The sequence below is a fragment of the Rattus rattus genome, chromosome 13 (assembly GCF_011064425.1).
Source record: "Rattus rattus isolate New Zealand chromosome 13, Rrattus_CSIRO_v1, whole genome shotgun sequence".
Classification (NCBI taxonomy): Eukaryota; Metazoa; Chordata; class Mammalia; order Rodentia; family Muridae; genus Rattus; species Rattus rattus.
Window position 1 is genome coordinate 48,175,774 of NC_046166.1, and position 15,133 is coordinate 48,190,906.

At 38.7% G+C, this 15,133-nt stretch overlaps 1 protein-coding gene across 3 annotated transcripts in view; it reads right to left on the reverse strand.

Moving 5' to 3' along the window:
• Nucleotides 1-4,782: 4,782 nt before the first annotated feature.
• Tusc3 (tumor suppressor candidate 3) overlaps nucleotides 4,783-15,133 on the reverse strand; it is a 142,018-nt gene continuing 131,667 nt past the window's right edge. For 2 of the 3 annotated variants that reach the window (XM_032919426.1, XM_032919424.1), the window contains 3 exons: nucleotides 12,738-12,828; nucleotides 9,094-9,156; nucleotides 4,783-5,248 (listed from right to left, as the gene is read on the reverse strand). In XM_032919426.1, coding sequence (XP_032775317.1) covers nucleotides 9,138-9,156; nucleotides 12,738-12,828 — 110 coding nt within the window. In that variant the 3' untranslated portion in view covers nucleotides 4,783-5,248; nucleotides 9,094-9,137. The remainder of the gene's footprint in view (nucleotides 5,249-9,093; nucleotides 9,157-12,737; nucleotides 12,829-15,133) is intronic. The other variant, XM_032919425.1, reaches the window with a different exon arrangement.

Here is a 15,133-nt window from a genome sequence, read left to right on the forward strand (position 1 = left end):
ATCCTTACCAATAAGAACTGCCACTTGTGTTTTTGATCTTAGCCATTCTGATGGATGTAAGATAGAATCTCAGTTTTGATTTGCATTTTCCTAATGGTAAGGATGTTGGACATTTAAGTGTTGACCAGCCATTAGAGAATCCTCTGCTGAGAATTCTGTTTATAGTTTATATCTGTACTCCATTTTTAATTAGGCTATTTAGTTTGTTGATGTATAGTTTCATGAGTTCTTTACAAAGGTTTTTTATATTAGCCTTCTATCAGACATGGAGTTAGGAAAAATCTTTTCCCATTCTGTAGGCTGTTGTTCTAATTGATGGTGTCCTTTGCCTCACAAAAGCTTTTCAGTTTTTTATGTCCCACTTATTGTTGATTTTAGTGCTTGTGCTACTGGTGCTCTGTTCAGAAAGCTGTCTGTGCCAATGCATTCAAGGATATTCCCTACTTTCTGTTCTACCACATTAAGTTTTCTGGTTCTATGTTGAAGTCTTTGATCCATTTAGACTTGGATTTTGGACCAGGTGATAGATAGTTCTTTGTTTAGTTCTTGATTTTGGTGGAATTTCAAGTTTCTCTCCATTTAACCCGATGTTGGCTATGGGCTTACTGTAAATTGTCCTTCTTATGTTTAGGTATGTCCATTGTATCCTTGTGACCTCTCCAAGACTTTTATCATTAAGAGATGTTGAATTGTGTCAAAGGCCTTTTTAGCATCTAGTATCATCCTGTGCTTTTTTTCCTTTCTTTATATAGTGGATTACATTGACTGATCTTCATATATTGAAGCATCCCTACACTGTGCTATCTCTGTGAAGCCTTTACTTGGCCATGGCCTCATAGCTGATGATCTTTTTGATGTGTTCTTGGATTTGGTTTTCAAGTATTTTATTATTTTTTTGTATCTATGTTCATGAAGGAAATTACTCTGTAATTCTCTCCGTTGCATCTTTTGTCTGGTTTGGGTATTAGGGTGATGGTAGCCTCATAAAATGAGTTTGGCAATGCTCCTTCTGTCTTTACTTTGTGGAATAAGCTGAGGAGTGTTGGTATTAGCTCTTGAAAGTCTGGTAGAAGTCTATGCTAAAACCACCTGGCCCTGGGTTCTTTGGTTGGGAGTAATGGCTGCTTCTATTTCCTTGAGGGTGATAGGTCTATTTACATTATCGGATCTTGATATTTCATGTTTTAAATTAAACACTTTGATCAAATTTAGATTTACTTTTGATTCTTGATATAGATCTAATCTCATTCTTCTTCAGCCAGCTATCCAACACAGTCTTTTGAAGAGGTTATTTCTAGAACGCCTTTTTGTTACATTTGTCAAATGTTGGATGGCCACAGCTTTAAGGGTGTATTTCTAGGGTCAGAGATGGTTGCTTCCTTGCTGACCTTCTATCTAACTATTCCTCTCATGAAGTGTCTCTTCTCTTGCATTCTGTGAATAAAATGGCTTTACTCTGTGAATATTATTTTTAAAATAAATATATTTTAGTATTTTTTGACAAAAATGATTCAATGTATTTGGATAATATCTTCTGCCCCCATAAATCTGGACAGATAAGTCCCCACCTTCCCTTACCTCCCCACTTAACTTTGTATTCTCCTTTCACAAAACAAAACAACAGGAAGAGCTTATCAAGTCCAATTTGTGCTTCACATAAACTCTTTGAATGTCTGGTAATCTACTATATTGTGGTGGATCTGCCAGGAGTTACACTCTTAGAGAAAACCAGCCAACTTTTCTAGCAGCTATAAATTATGAAAAGTTTCTCAGCCAATGGTAACACTTTGTGGCCATCTACCCTCACCGTGGTGCAATCGTATCTCTTAAGATCAAGTTTTGTCTATCATGTCTATATGATGTCTGAGCTGTCTCATTTGCAACTACCTCATTATGTCCAGAAAAACACTGGCCACCCATCACATCGGGCTCTTAAGAACCTTTAGTGTCCTCTTATAGTGATCTCTGAAAGTGGAGAGGATGGGTGTGATACTTGCTCCCTTTAGGGCTGAGCTATCCAAAATTTCCTATTCTCTGCCCCTTCACTAGTTCTGGGTCCTTCTATTGGGCCTCTGGATGAAGGTTGAGGGATGTACAGATTTATGGGTATTACAACACATTGTTAGAGTCAGTTTACAGCTGTATGTTTAGCATAATAATAGTAGGATCTCCCTTAGGGTCTAAGACTTTACTAGTCACATGTTCTTAGCCCTAGTAACTATGCTATGAATGTGTTTCAACATGTGGACTGGACCTTATATCCAATTAGAAAGTGGTTGGTTACTCCCACACTATTCACATGATGCACCAGTGTTCATGTTTTGCCATTCTGGACAGTATTGTAGTTTTCAGGGGTCATAGGTACGATTGACGATCACTGTTCTCCTCTGGCAGTGTGCAAAGCACCTCCAAGCCCTAGGGATGAAATGTCCAGGCCCATAACAGATTAGTTAATTCTTGTCCTATGATTCAAATTTTTATGCTTTGCTAAAAAGTGTTTATCGGTAGTATGGATTCTCTGATGTACAGAATCATCCCATGTACAAAAGGGGAGGGGACTGATCACTATGTTTGTATCTCCTTTATTGTTCTCACTGAACTAAGAATTCATGTGCTATATTGAAAGGAGTCAAGTAGAGTGGATATCCTAGTCTTCTCAGTGATGCTACTAGAAAGGCTTTGCATTTGTCTCCAACTACGAGCTTGGTGTAATATTGCCTTTATTCTAGTGAGACATATACTCTGTACCCTAAACTCTTTTGGGCATTTACCATGAAGGAATGTTGCTAAAGGTCCTTTCTACATTTAACGACATGATCATGTAGTTTCTGTTCTTTGGTCTATTTATGTGGTGGATGTTACTGATTTATTTATGTTGAACCATCCTTCCATCTTCTTCACTTCAAGACAACTCTGAGTGAATAAAACAAAAGGGAACCCCTTGGCGGTCTCTTAGAAACAGGGGTTGTTGTTCTACTCCCTCCCAAACTAGAAACCAAGATCAGCAACCATTTCTGCTAACAAGGAATTAGAATAAGAGAAGATATAAGGCTTTTATCCATTCTATTAGGTTCTAGGTGTTGGTGGCTAATTATATTTTTGCTTGGTTGCCTATTTTCCAAATTTTCAGCAAAATAGATACTGGCTTCTAAGGAGGACTGGATCTCTTGAGTTTCCTACTCTTACTATATCTGCCATCTTCTGGGTAGTATACCAACATTTAAGAATGGCACATTTTGTACTATTTTATGCTGAATGTATTTTATTGTATTTTTTTTTAAAAACAATAGATTCTCTGGCTATATGATAAAATATGAACATTTTTTCACTTATGTGCCTGTGTTCGGGTATGAACATAGAAGGGCAAATGCCAGAAAGGCCCAGAGGCACTAGAGCCCCTTGAAGTAGGAGTTACGGTCCTTGAACAAACCTGTTAATTAATTGACTATATTAGGAAAATTACAAAACATTGCCTAAAAAATTTCTTACTTATAAAGGGTAAGGAAATACCTACCTCCCGAACTCTAGTACATGGGCTAGGATGGCCTGGCTACAGGCTTTAAAGTGAGATTTGACATGTTTTGTCAGTATGTTATAATTACCTGTATACTAACTAGAAAATAACTTTAAGATACAGGGAACAACAAAATTTAATTATATCAAATATCTGTTATTTTTAATGTTTAGCAAGAAATTCTAATTGCACTCTCTGAAGTTGAGAGTCAGTTAAGTTTGAGACTACTGTAATAGTAGATGGACACTACTGCAATTCAAGTAATACCTAGGGTAGGCACCAGGCAGATAATTATGCCAACTTTTCCATAAATGGCATTTCAATGCTGAATTTATTAAATCTGTGAAGTGAACTAAAGAAATTATGCCTTAATAACAGATATCAAAGTGTGTGACAAAGCTAATATAGTTCTAAATTATAATGTAATTTCTGAGAATATAAACACATTCTCCTAGGATATATTGCTGATAAACATGCTTCATTAACCTTTTATAGCTCCCACCTTCGTAGAAATTCCTAAGTACAAAATAGGTAAGCTGAACGGATAACCCTAGTCCTGTTTGTGACTATACAGCTGGGACTGCCAATGGATGAATCACTCCGCAGTTCTGCTATTCAGGTATTAATGAGAATTAGTTAATAAGCTTTTAAAAATGTTAAAATTTACAGACCCAAATAAAGAAATCTCCTGAATTCATCTTTGAGTTGCAGTACACAGTTAAAAAAACGTTTCAAAGGCACAACTTCTATTTTGGTTTTTAGCTGGTTTATACTATCTCTGTAACTCACAGGAACTTACTTTCATTTCCTGTCCATCTAAAAGATATGAGAAATAAATATTGTGATGTACATGCTATACACAACACTTATGTTGGTTATAAAGGTAATAGTTACACTCCTTCCTGTGTTTGGTTATCAAAACTCTTCATTGAGTCATCCACAGAAAACTAACAATTCACAGGGATCCAGTCTGCACGGTGATAAGGCAGAGGCTTCCATTCAACAAAAGAAAAGTGACCATGGAAGAGTAGATTGGACCTCATGACTCAGAATTTGTAAAGGATTTTGAAGAAAAGAGTGAAATAGTGTCAGTCTCGATGTGCTGGCTCTCCTGCCTGACTCCATTGGAGGTGTGGTGACAGTGCATGTTAGGTCCCCCCAGCTCCTTTCTTCAGGCTAAGGATCTGAAGTGGCATTACAATTTCTCCATGTCTTTGTCCTCTCTGTATTATGATCTAGTTGTGAAGAAGAATAACAGAACACTTTTGTAACAGTGTACATCCTTTATAAGTGAGACTGAAGTAAGAATTACTATCCACACGACATGGTTCATGCATATGCTCTGACTCTGTACAGTACTAGCAAGTCTTTTACATTCAGTCCATGGATCTCCTTACTAACATGGGGTATCCTTACTTAGACGACACACAGTTCTAAAGCATGGATTCATAGTTACAATGTCATTTATTTCACTCCTGTAGCATACATTGAGAATATTTAAAAACAGTTTGATAGTCCATTGCGGATTACGGAATGTTACACATCCATTTCTATAAATTAAATGTTTTAGGAAAATCCACAGTTTAAAAAAATTATACAAGAATAAGCTAATGTATCACAACCAACAAGGAGTGAACCTCAAGAATTCCAAATAATATAGTGTCAGGAACAGCTTCTCTTCACAGTGCACACTCACTTTATGATAGTCCGAGGTGGCTTCATTTAATTAAAAAGCTGAAAAAGAAAGGAAATTATTACATAGTGAGCAAAAGAAAAACACAACAAGCTATCGGCTTCGTTCTAAATTAGCTCACATAAATGTAACAAAAATACTGTGATTATATTCAGCTAACTGGAACTGCTCTGAGGGTCTGCTTTTGAAAGGAGCCCCTGTAATAGGGTCAGGCTTTCAGAAAGGACTGGGTCGGTGGTGACAGAGTGTGTGCTAAGAGAGCAACAGAGAAATCAGCAGTTACAATGGAGACACAGGGACTACAGGGAGCGGACTGGAAATAATATCTATGTTGGCTCTCTTAAAGAAGTTTCATACTTTTACTGCACTTATAATTCTTTTGCTTATATAAAAGAGTAATTACTTACAACCTAAGCTATCATTACCACTAAAACTACACCTCTATTAAAGCAAAAAGACTTTTATACCTTTATACTTTTGTGCCTTTTTAGAACTAGAAAGGTTACAAAAAATTTCTAATATTTAGAATGTCGTATCTGCAGAGCAGAATAAAAGGAACTCTGAGATTACACTATATTTTCTTAAGTTTATTTGTGTGTATTTTGCCTGCATGTATGTCTGTGTATCTTGTATGTGCCTGGTGTCCAAGGAGGCCAGAGCATGGTGCCAAATCCCCTGGGAGTAGAGGTAAAGTTGTGGGCTACCTACCCTGCTGCTGGGAATTAAACCTGGAAGACCATCGCCAGTGATCTTCACTGCCGAGCTGGCTTGCTTGTCCCCTATGATTAACATTTGTAACATAAAAACTGACTCATGGTTAATGCTATCTGTTCACTCTGGGGTGCTTTTTCCAAACCGAAATGCTCAATATTTATTTATTTTTTTTACAGTAGTCACTTTCAAATGCCATTATGAAATGACATGTGTAATCAAACTAACTTATTAAATGTCTTAATATTAAATGGTAAATCTAGTAAACACTGTTACTTTTGGCTAGAGGACTTCAGTTTTGTTCCCCGCAACCATATGGTAGCTCAATGCCATCCATAACTCCCATTCCATTGGGTCACATGTACCTTTCCGGTCTATGGTTACTAGGCATGAATATCATTCGTGCAGGCAAACACTCAAAAATATAAAAGGAAATCTTAAAAAAAAATGTTTCTTAGAAAGGAGCTAGCTCTCATACTCTGGGTAACCACTCAGGATGTTTTTTATATAAAGACACATTGATGTCAATGTTTACGGCCATGTATTTAGTTATTTATTGGTACTTCTTATTTCCATCTAGCTTGATCTAATGTACCTCCTTTTGCTTTTTCTGTTCCTGTTTAATGTTGTTTTGAAGTATGGCCAAAGGGGGTGACTGTTCTTTTATACTCATACTTTCAATGATTCTTGCATATTTCCCTTGTATTTATCAGTATTCCCAGTGTTGTCCATTTTCTGAAAGACAAGCTGCTGATTTGAATGTGGCCTGATGTCATGCTGTCCCCACAAGGTTATCATGGTGGTTACAGGACTCTGCATATTCAGAGCAGAGATTGAGTCCTGGCTGGTTGTTACTGTACGAATGTGAATACATGCTCTGTCATCTGAGCTAACAGTCTACACTAGAAGCTACTGAGTAACAGAGTGAACTGTTCATATAGTGACTGAATAGTGTGTGCAAGCTATACAGATAAGCCTCAAACACTTCCTTTCTTTTAGTCCAAGGTACGTAGCTGTGTCTGTTGTCTCTGAAGCTTTACTAGTGGTGGAACCGTGTGAGGGATGCAGAGGATAATAGTGTATAATATAAAGTGAGGAAGGTCTCAACTGATTCTTTATGTTGGCTCTTTTCTTCATAGCCAGGATCCAGGAAAACAAACAAAACAAAACAAAACCCCTGCTGCTCCTGACTTCCCGAGGGTGATGCTCCCAGAATCACACTAGAAAGGTCTTTGCCTAAAATTCAAAGTAACCGCTTATTGAATCACATGATTCAAATTTCCGCAAATTATAGCCCCTTCTCAGAGTCGCTTTAAACCAGCAGTTAGCAAAGTGCTACTGATAATTAATCGACATGTGCTATTGAGTGCCACAGAAGGGGCCACAGGAAGGGGAAGGACAAGCCATGGTCCTTACATCTGTCCGCTAGACAGAAAGTCCGAGGTACGGAGAATGTCATTAAAAAGGCAAGAGTGAAAAAAGGCCATGAGGGGACTAGTCTTTGAGCAGCCTAGGGTGAGGATGTGGGCTGAGTAGAAGGACTACAATTTCCTGTGTCAGTGAGAACCTGAAGACAGGGTAAGTGGAAGAAGACATCATCTGGATGCACAGATGATGCTGACCTGGGGCAAGTAGAAATGAGCTGTTCAAGAGATTACGCAGTCCTGGGCCTCACAGCTAATACACTTGGCACTGAGACAATCAGGAAAAACAGAGGAATGAGTGCCATGTCACAAAACCTAGGCCTTGCAGCCAGAAAGGAAGAAGATAGTCAATTAAGTGCTAGGGAGGCAGGCCCGTGGGCTGAGGACTCCATGCTGATGGTTTCTGTCCCCTCCCCCTGCATTGTCTGAGATGCTGGAAACAGTGGCCCACCCTTCCTCTTTTGAATTCACCTGTTCGTGGTGTTTTGAAAACACTGGATGTGCACAGTACTTTGAAAAGAAATACATTTTGTACAACTAAAGCTGATTAAGTACTGAGATGTTTAACTGCATTTTTGTTTGTTTTTCTCATTCACTGCTCTTCATGTTCTTGGCAAGGGAAGAGTCAGGAGCTCCAGTGGCCAGGGAGACTCTCCAATAAGAACCACATATGTGGTAAGTGGGCAACTGTCAGGTTTCTCATCAAATTGCTCAGGGAAAAGGACCTCCATTAAGTACAAAGTAAGTTGGATTTTCGTCTTTCGTTTTTAATGCTGGAGGCAAGGGATTACTGTGTAGTCAAGACTGGCGATGAGCTCTTGATCTTCCTGCTTTCATTTCCCAAGGCAGGTAGGTATGTACCACAGCTGACTACCAGTTGACTGTTAACTCCTTACAGCAACTGCTTTCACTGATCCATGTGCTCACTGCTATAGCCCTTAGGATGATCTCATTGGCCTAAAGTCCTGAGACCCTTTCCTTACTAAGAGACTATAGAACCCTGGAAAGTGTTCAGTTCTGAAACAGCTTATCTTTTGACAAGACCTTAAGAAATTCTGGCTTTTCTTAGGAATAAGAGACCCCGGAGAAGAAATTACTCTATTGATAGTTATAGAAGGCAACAGCTACCACGTTTAAGGTCAGGTATCTACAGACTTTTTACAGAGGCATACTAAGTAGAAATTTTGACGACATGTCTATTAATAAAGCATAGGACCAAGTCCTCTTCTGCTTCCAGCATTGCTCAACGGGGAAAGCTCCTAGAACAGTAAGGAAGCTGCAGTCTGCTACAGAAATTACCTGTAGGATACTACTTTTCTGAGATTTGAGGGGCTAGGATGTACAGTGGAGAATCCACATACCATTTTAAACTTTTTACTAAATTATTTTGGACTTAATTCATATTAATATTGGATATTAAGATTTATTTGTTAATGACAAATGGGATTTGACTACATTTTTTACTGGGCAGAATTAAGTATTTCTGTCAAGTGATTCCCTTTTATATTCTGTAGTGACAATAGAAGTGAGCTGAGGTGGAGGGGTGTGCTTCTGTATTATTATTTAAATAATATACGGTTTGTCAAAGACTACTGGTGTCATGGGGGGGGTGTCCTTATAGCAGCAGAGTAAGGCTTATCAGGCTGCAATCCAGCTTATCTCAGCTGTCTATTTATAGAGTAGCACCTTGCTGTAACTGATTTTACTTCAATGGTCTTTATTTGAAAGGTGGGGAAAATGAAAGGACTTGCCTGAGGGTACAGAGTTTTAAGTGCTTGGTCCCAATCACATCTTCTCACTCAATGTCCAGATCACTTTCCAATACACCACAAGGAAATACAACAATATGGAAAAAATAATCCTTAAGACTCGATTTCCGTTTGCACATTATTATTATAAGATTTAGACTGATTTCTTAGTCTAGAGCAGAGCGTCAACAGACATTGGCGCCTTCAGAGCACCCCCACGTCTTTCTGAACGGTCTCTCTGGGCCTTTATGCATTCTTCAGATATAGAACTCAGCACGAGAAAGGTAGCACCAGTGAATTCTTGTCACTCTCATGCAGTCTGCACAGCAGACCTTTTCTCTATTCTTACAGCTCCAGAGTTTGCATTATCCTAGTAGATGAGAGACGGATATCTGAGAAAGTCTAAGTAAATATGAACTATGTAAACACTATATGTCACAAGCCTCTTCCCCCCCCTGCTATGCCTGTTCATGCTCATCCGAAATTTTAGGTGCTATTATGAAGTTCCTCAAATGAATGTCATCACATATTTTAATGCTATTGATCATAACTCAAAACAACAAAAAGCATAATGAACTCCATGTTCTTTTCTAATATGAGAGCACGTTTCTGAGCCTGCTGTACATACTGAATTAATATGCAGTCTGATTTTTAACTGTCTTTCCGTAAGTTCTCTTAGTTGTGTGAGGCAAGTGTCCAACACCAGGGATGTCACTCAACAGGAATTAGAGCTCCTGGGGTTAGAGAAGGATGCAGGCCAGTACTCCCCACTCTGTTTTAATGGCTCTTTTATATCAACTAAGGGGACAATGTATTGAAAAAACATTCAACTGGCAAGTATAAGATAAGCACCTACTATGTGCACAGACCTTTGTAGACATAAAATGTGTCAAGGACTGTTCCCCCTAATATAGTCTTCTGCAAAGGAAAGGAATGAAGCCACATGGGTGACTGTACATAAAAACAATGTGATGCAGTGAGGTGATGAGTGAATGCAAAAGTGCCTGCTGCAGATGAAGAGAGGTTAGGGGAGCCACTGAGAACCAAGAGGATGTCAGGGACTACACAAATATTTACACACGATTCTGAGGTAGGTATGTGTAAGCACATATAAACTTGTATAGCTATGACACTGGCACGGGAACAGAAACCAGACACCTTTAGCTACTTGTCTCCAGCTCGATAAGGGAAAAATGATGAGGATGAGGCTAATTCTAAGCCTCTAAATTACAAAAGGAAGACCTTAGATATTTCAATCTGATCTTGTGCAACCATAGAGTAGGAGCTCTTACTTAAAGTGCAAAAGCAAACCCAGAAGTTGCATTCAGATCTTTTGCTTCTAATTAGTTTTTCTCATATGCTTGTGTCGCTCTGAGCCCGTTCAGATTGTTCAGTTAGACACACAGTGATGGAACGAATACAGACATCTAATGCTTTCTCCTAATTCAGCAGAGCCTTTGATGATCCACAGATGTTTTTAGAGACATCTACAGAAAATATTTGTACGTCTGAGTGCCAGCAGAAAAGGCTGAGGAGATAATTATTAATAATCTCTAAGTGGATACCACATCTATCCATACCAGCATTGTCTTCTTAGAAAAATCCAGCAAAGGATAAGGTCAATTTTTATTCAATATATAAAATTAAGTCAGGGCTACCAGCAAAATAAAATGTCTTCTGAATTATATGTCAGATGGTAATTAGATAAAATCTCTAAGAATATTGATATTTCACTGGCAAGTTTCAAGGGACTCTGGAGCCCAATTAAATTCATCAAAAAGTTCAGTAAAAATCTGTTTTACACTCAAATGAATTATGTAAATATGAACCAAAGCTGCTTGGTGTACACTGTGAAGAAAACTCCATTTAGAGAAAAGTAAAATATGAGTGTAAATATTTATATCAGAATTAATGATAATTAGCATTAAACATTTACTGAATAATTAATTACTACAATTAGTGATATTCAAAGCGAGGTATGTAAAACTGTCTTTATTTATACACAGAACACCTAGGAAAGTTAAACAATGTGTTTGTGGTCTCAACTAGACTGGATCAGGACAAGTCTAGTTATCAAAGTCTCAAAGGCGGTCTCTGAACTTAATTATAGTATGGGACAGGCTGATGCTACAAAATGCTCTCAGGATTAACATGGAGAAGCCTTAAGCATGGCAGGGCCTCAGTAAGAGAAGACGCACCTAACCCTGGAGAGATGTGAGCCTCTGGGAGTGCAGAGGCCTGGCGGGGTGTGGGGTAGTCATGGGGGTGTAGGGACATCCTTTTGGAGACAGGGGAGGAGGATGGGATGAGGAACTGTCAGAGGGCAGAAAGGAGGGGGAGATAACAACTGGATAAAAAGATTAAAGATAATAAAAAAGGCATGACAGATATATAAGTAGACGTTACACTTTAAGCAGATATATATATGAAAAAAAAGAAAATAGAAATTTTGAACTTTGTGTGAAATAATGTATTGTGTGAGCCAACTTCAGATTATTCATTTGTATTTTAATCAAAAAAGGATTTCATATAGAGGAAATCAACTTATAAGACTATAATGGAATTAATTAAAATTATTGAGAAAAGAAGGAAATGTTGAGGCCCTGGGTCCTGTGAAGGCTTGATACCCCAGCACAGGGGGATGCTGGAGGGGGCTGGGTGGGAGAACACCCTCATAGAGGCAAAGGGGAGGGGGCTTGGGGTGGGATAATCAGGAAGGGGAATATCATTTGAAATGTAAACAAATAAAATGATTTAAAAAAGAATGAAATGTTGAAACAGAATGAAAGCCAAAGCGTGCAGGAATTCATAAAGAAGACTAGAACATAAACTCAAGAAACTAACTTCTTACTGAAACAAAACAAGTGGGTGACCCACCTCCCCACTCCAACAGCACAGTGCAGTCTGAGTCCTGGAAAGGCTGCCTTCTGCTTCCTCACTCCCACTCTCCTTGCTAGAGGCACTGTGATTCCCAGGCTCTCTGGACCAGCTTTCTTCCCATCGATTCTGTTGCTTAGCAACAACTCCTCAAGTTTTTTATCTCACCTGTTGAGTCTCATACTCACAAACCAATTTTTAGGGATGGTGCCCCACATCTGAGTTATTTTAAGAGAGTTTATCTACATTACCAGTCCCAAGAGTCCAATTCTACTATAGTGGAGCCCTCACAGGGTGTGAGCCACCGTATACGGTAGAAGCCCAACTCACATTGGAAACAGAATAAGCAGAAAGGGACCCTGATTCAGGTAATTATGGTCCTACTATTAAAAGTTTGCGGCATCCCAAAGCTGCTGTAACTTTAAAGGACACAGAAGAGTAGATTCTAGAAGAAAGCAATCTTGAAATAATGTCCCAATTATTACAAATAAACAAGTGATTATGTCAAAGTCTGTTACTTGAAAATCATTTTGTACCGATGCACACATTTACATTCATTCTAAAATGAAAATACACAGCGTTAACAAGAGCTGTCTCTGCATAGTCCATGATGCTGAACAAATGCTGGGTGCCCCCACCTCAGACCTGTCTTAATAGCACTATAATCAAACAACTAGTGATTAGATGCTTATATTAACTCCAACTAACCACTGAAATACTTATACTGTTCGTTTAAAATGAAAACATCCTTATTAGTATAAATACATTACCTATATGGATAGCCATGGTACTTTGAACGAAATATTGAAAGTAGAAAACTGAAGAAGAAGACCACCAGGCCCAATCCCACGAGGCAAATGACTAGAAAAAGCAATAACACTGTTAGTGTCTTAAACATGCCAATATTGACACTTTTGAGAACTAGTCAATTACAAAGTACTTACATTCAACAGGTCAGGCATGCACAAGAACTGCAAACCAACTAATTCACAACACAAAATATTCATTCTTTTCTATATTCTTCTCAATGAAAATGTACCATTTGGGTATTAAAACAACAAAATTGACTGACCTAAGACTTGCAGTGATTTTCTTCTTTTATGGACTTCCTGTAAGTACTAAAATGGTCCAAAGGCATCAAGAGAGAACCGGTGTGAAAGGTGACAAACATGCTTGTCAGCTCTAAGATTATGAAGCACTGGTTATCACAGCAGCGGCGTATGACTTGGCAGATGCTCAAAAAAACATCTCCTTCTCAAGATACCATGTGATCTCCATGCAGACACGTAATTCTAGCTATTGATTTCATAACTGCCTCAGTAGAGACCACATCACTTAGAAATATTCCAACCCAGCACACGTAAGACTAGGAACAAAATCCCGTGGGCAGCAAGCTGTGTTCTTAGTGGAGGCAGGGGGAGATGCCATTGCAGGGCAGGCGCTGGTGTCAGAGTACTGCTGCTGGGCTTCCTAAGACTGGGCGGAGAGCTCATTCCTGTGCCGTCCTGTGCTCCTGGCCTTCCATACTGCTGTGCACCACTGAGATGTAACAGCACAGACACTGCTTTCTCAGTTCCCATCTTCTTCTACTTCAACTGGGAATAGATGACTATAAAACAGTTCCCCTTCGTCTGCATTTGTGTGTATGATACTTACAAATATAATCTATAATTTTATATATTATTTATATATTATATATTAATATTTATATATTTAAATAAGATCCACTGCTATTAGTAAAATTAAAAACTACTTCTAAAGTTTAAAGTATATTACTAATTATTTGCAAACATACTTAGAATAAATAAAATAGTATTTAAACCTGACCTATAAAATTATACATTAGTGTTACCTAAATACTGTTTATGAATAAAACATTTGCAGGATAATTAATACACATTTGTCTGAGAGAATATTAGTAGTGAAATAATTAGGAAAAATAGGCAAAGACAAACATATTAAAAATATTAAGTGAGAAGAACACTGCAGTCAAACAGCTCTCTGATATACAGTGGGAGGGCCTCCCTTTTCCTTTGTGCATGAAGGAAAGCAGGGCTGACAGCAATTCCTGAAAGCAGGGAGAAGTGAAGGTGCTGCACTGTGAGTACACGATCCTGATGTGCTGTACTGCGAGCATATGATCCTGACGGGCTGTACTGTGAGTACATGATCCTGACGTGCTGTACTGCGAATAACTGGTCCTGACGTGCTGTACTGCGAGTACATGATCCTGACGTGCTGTACTGCGAATAACTGGTCCTGACATGCTGTACTGCGAGTACATGATCCTGACGTGCTGTACTGCGAATAACTGGTTCTGACATGCTGTACTGTGAGTACATGATCCTGACGTGCTGTACTGTGAGTACATGATCCTGATGTGCTGTTGTACATGCAGGTTTTTTTTTTTTTTCAGGAATATTGACTGCTGTTTGCAGTAGAAATTATCAACCATCAGGAGCATTTAGTAGAATTCAGCACAACTTGTGTTGTGACAGCACTGATCTGTTACCTTCACATGAATATTCCCCGAGAATACAGAAAAACAGCCATATATTCTCCAAGTATGGCTGATACCAGCCCAGTTTATACAGTTTGTAATAATTCCTTCTAACTTTCCCAGTAAGCTTGGAGAGGTTTATTTCATATATTCTCAAATACATTTCTACCACATAACCCATTTTTCTCTATCTTACTTTCTAACGGTTCTGTTTAGAAGAAGGGATAGAACAGTGGGGAACAAGTGTCCAAATCTGTGACTAAGCAGAACAGATGGACCACTGTGATTGTATGGAGTAAGATCAGATCACTGCTACTCTAGCATCTCAGGATGGGAATGGAGGGCTGTGCGTTAGCCGCAGGGGAGAGAGGTCTTAGTGAGGCTCATGCTCTCTGTATGGGCAAGAGTGACCATCTCAGGAGTTGTACAATACAAAACAGAGGCAGACGGAAACTAAAAAGGGCAACAGCATTTGTTTTTACCCTGTGTGAGCAACTCTCGTTCTTTATCCCATGCATTCTATTCCATCCCGACCACACGTAAATAATTAATCTGGAGGTAAAGGAAGCAGGCGCTACAACAGAACATCTATAAAGATGGCGGTTCGAGTCAATGTTTTCATATTTGTCAATCTATCAGAGATGTGAGATTAAACAATCCATTGCA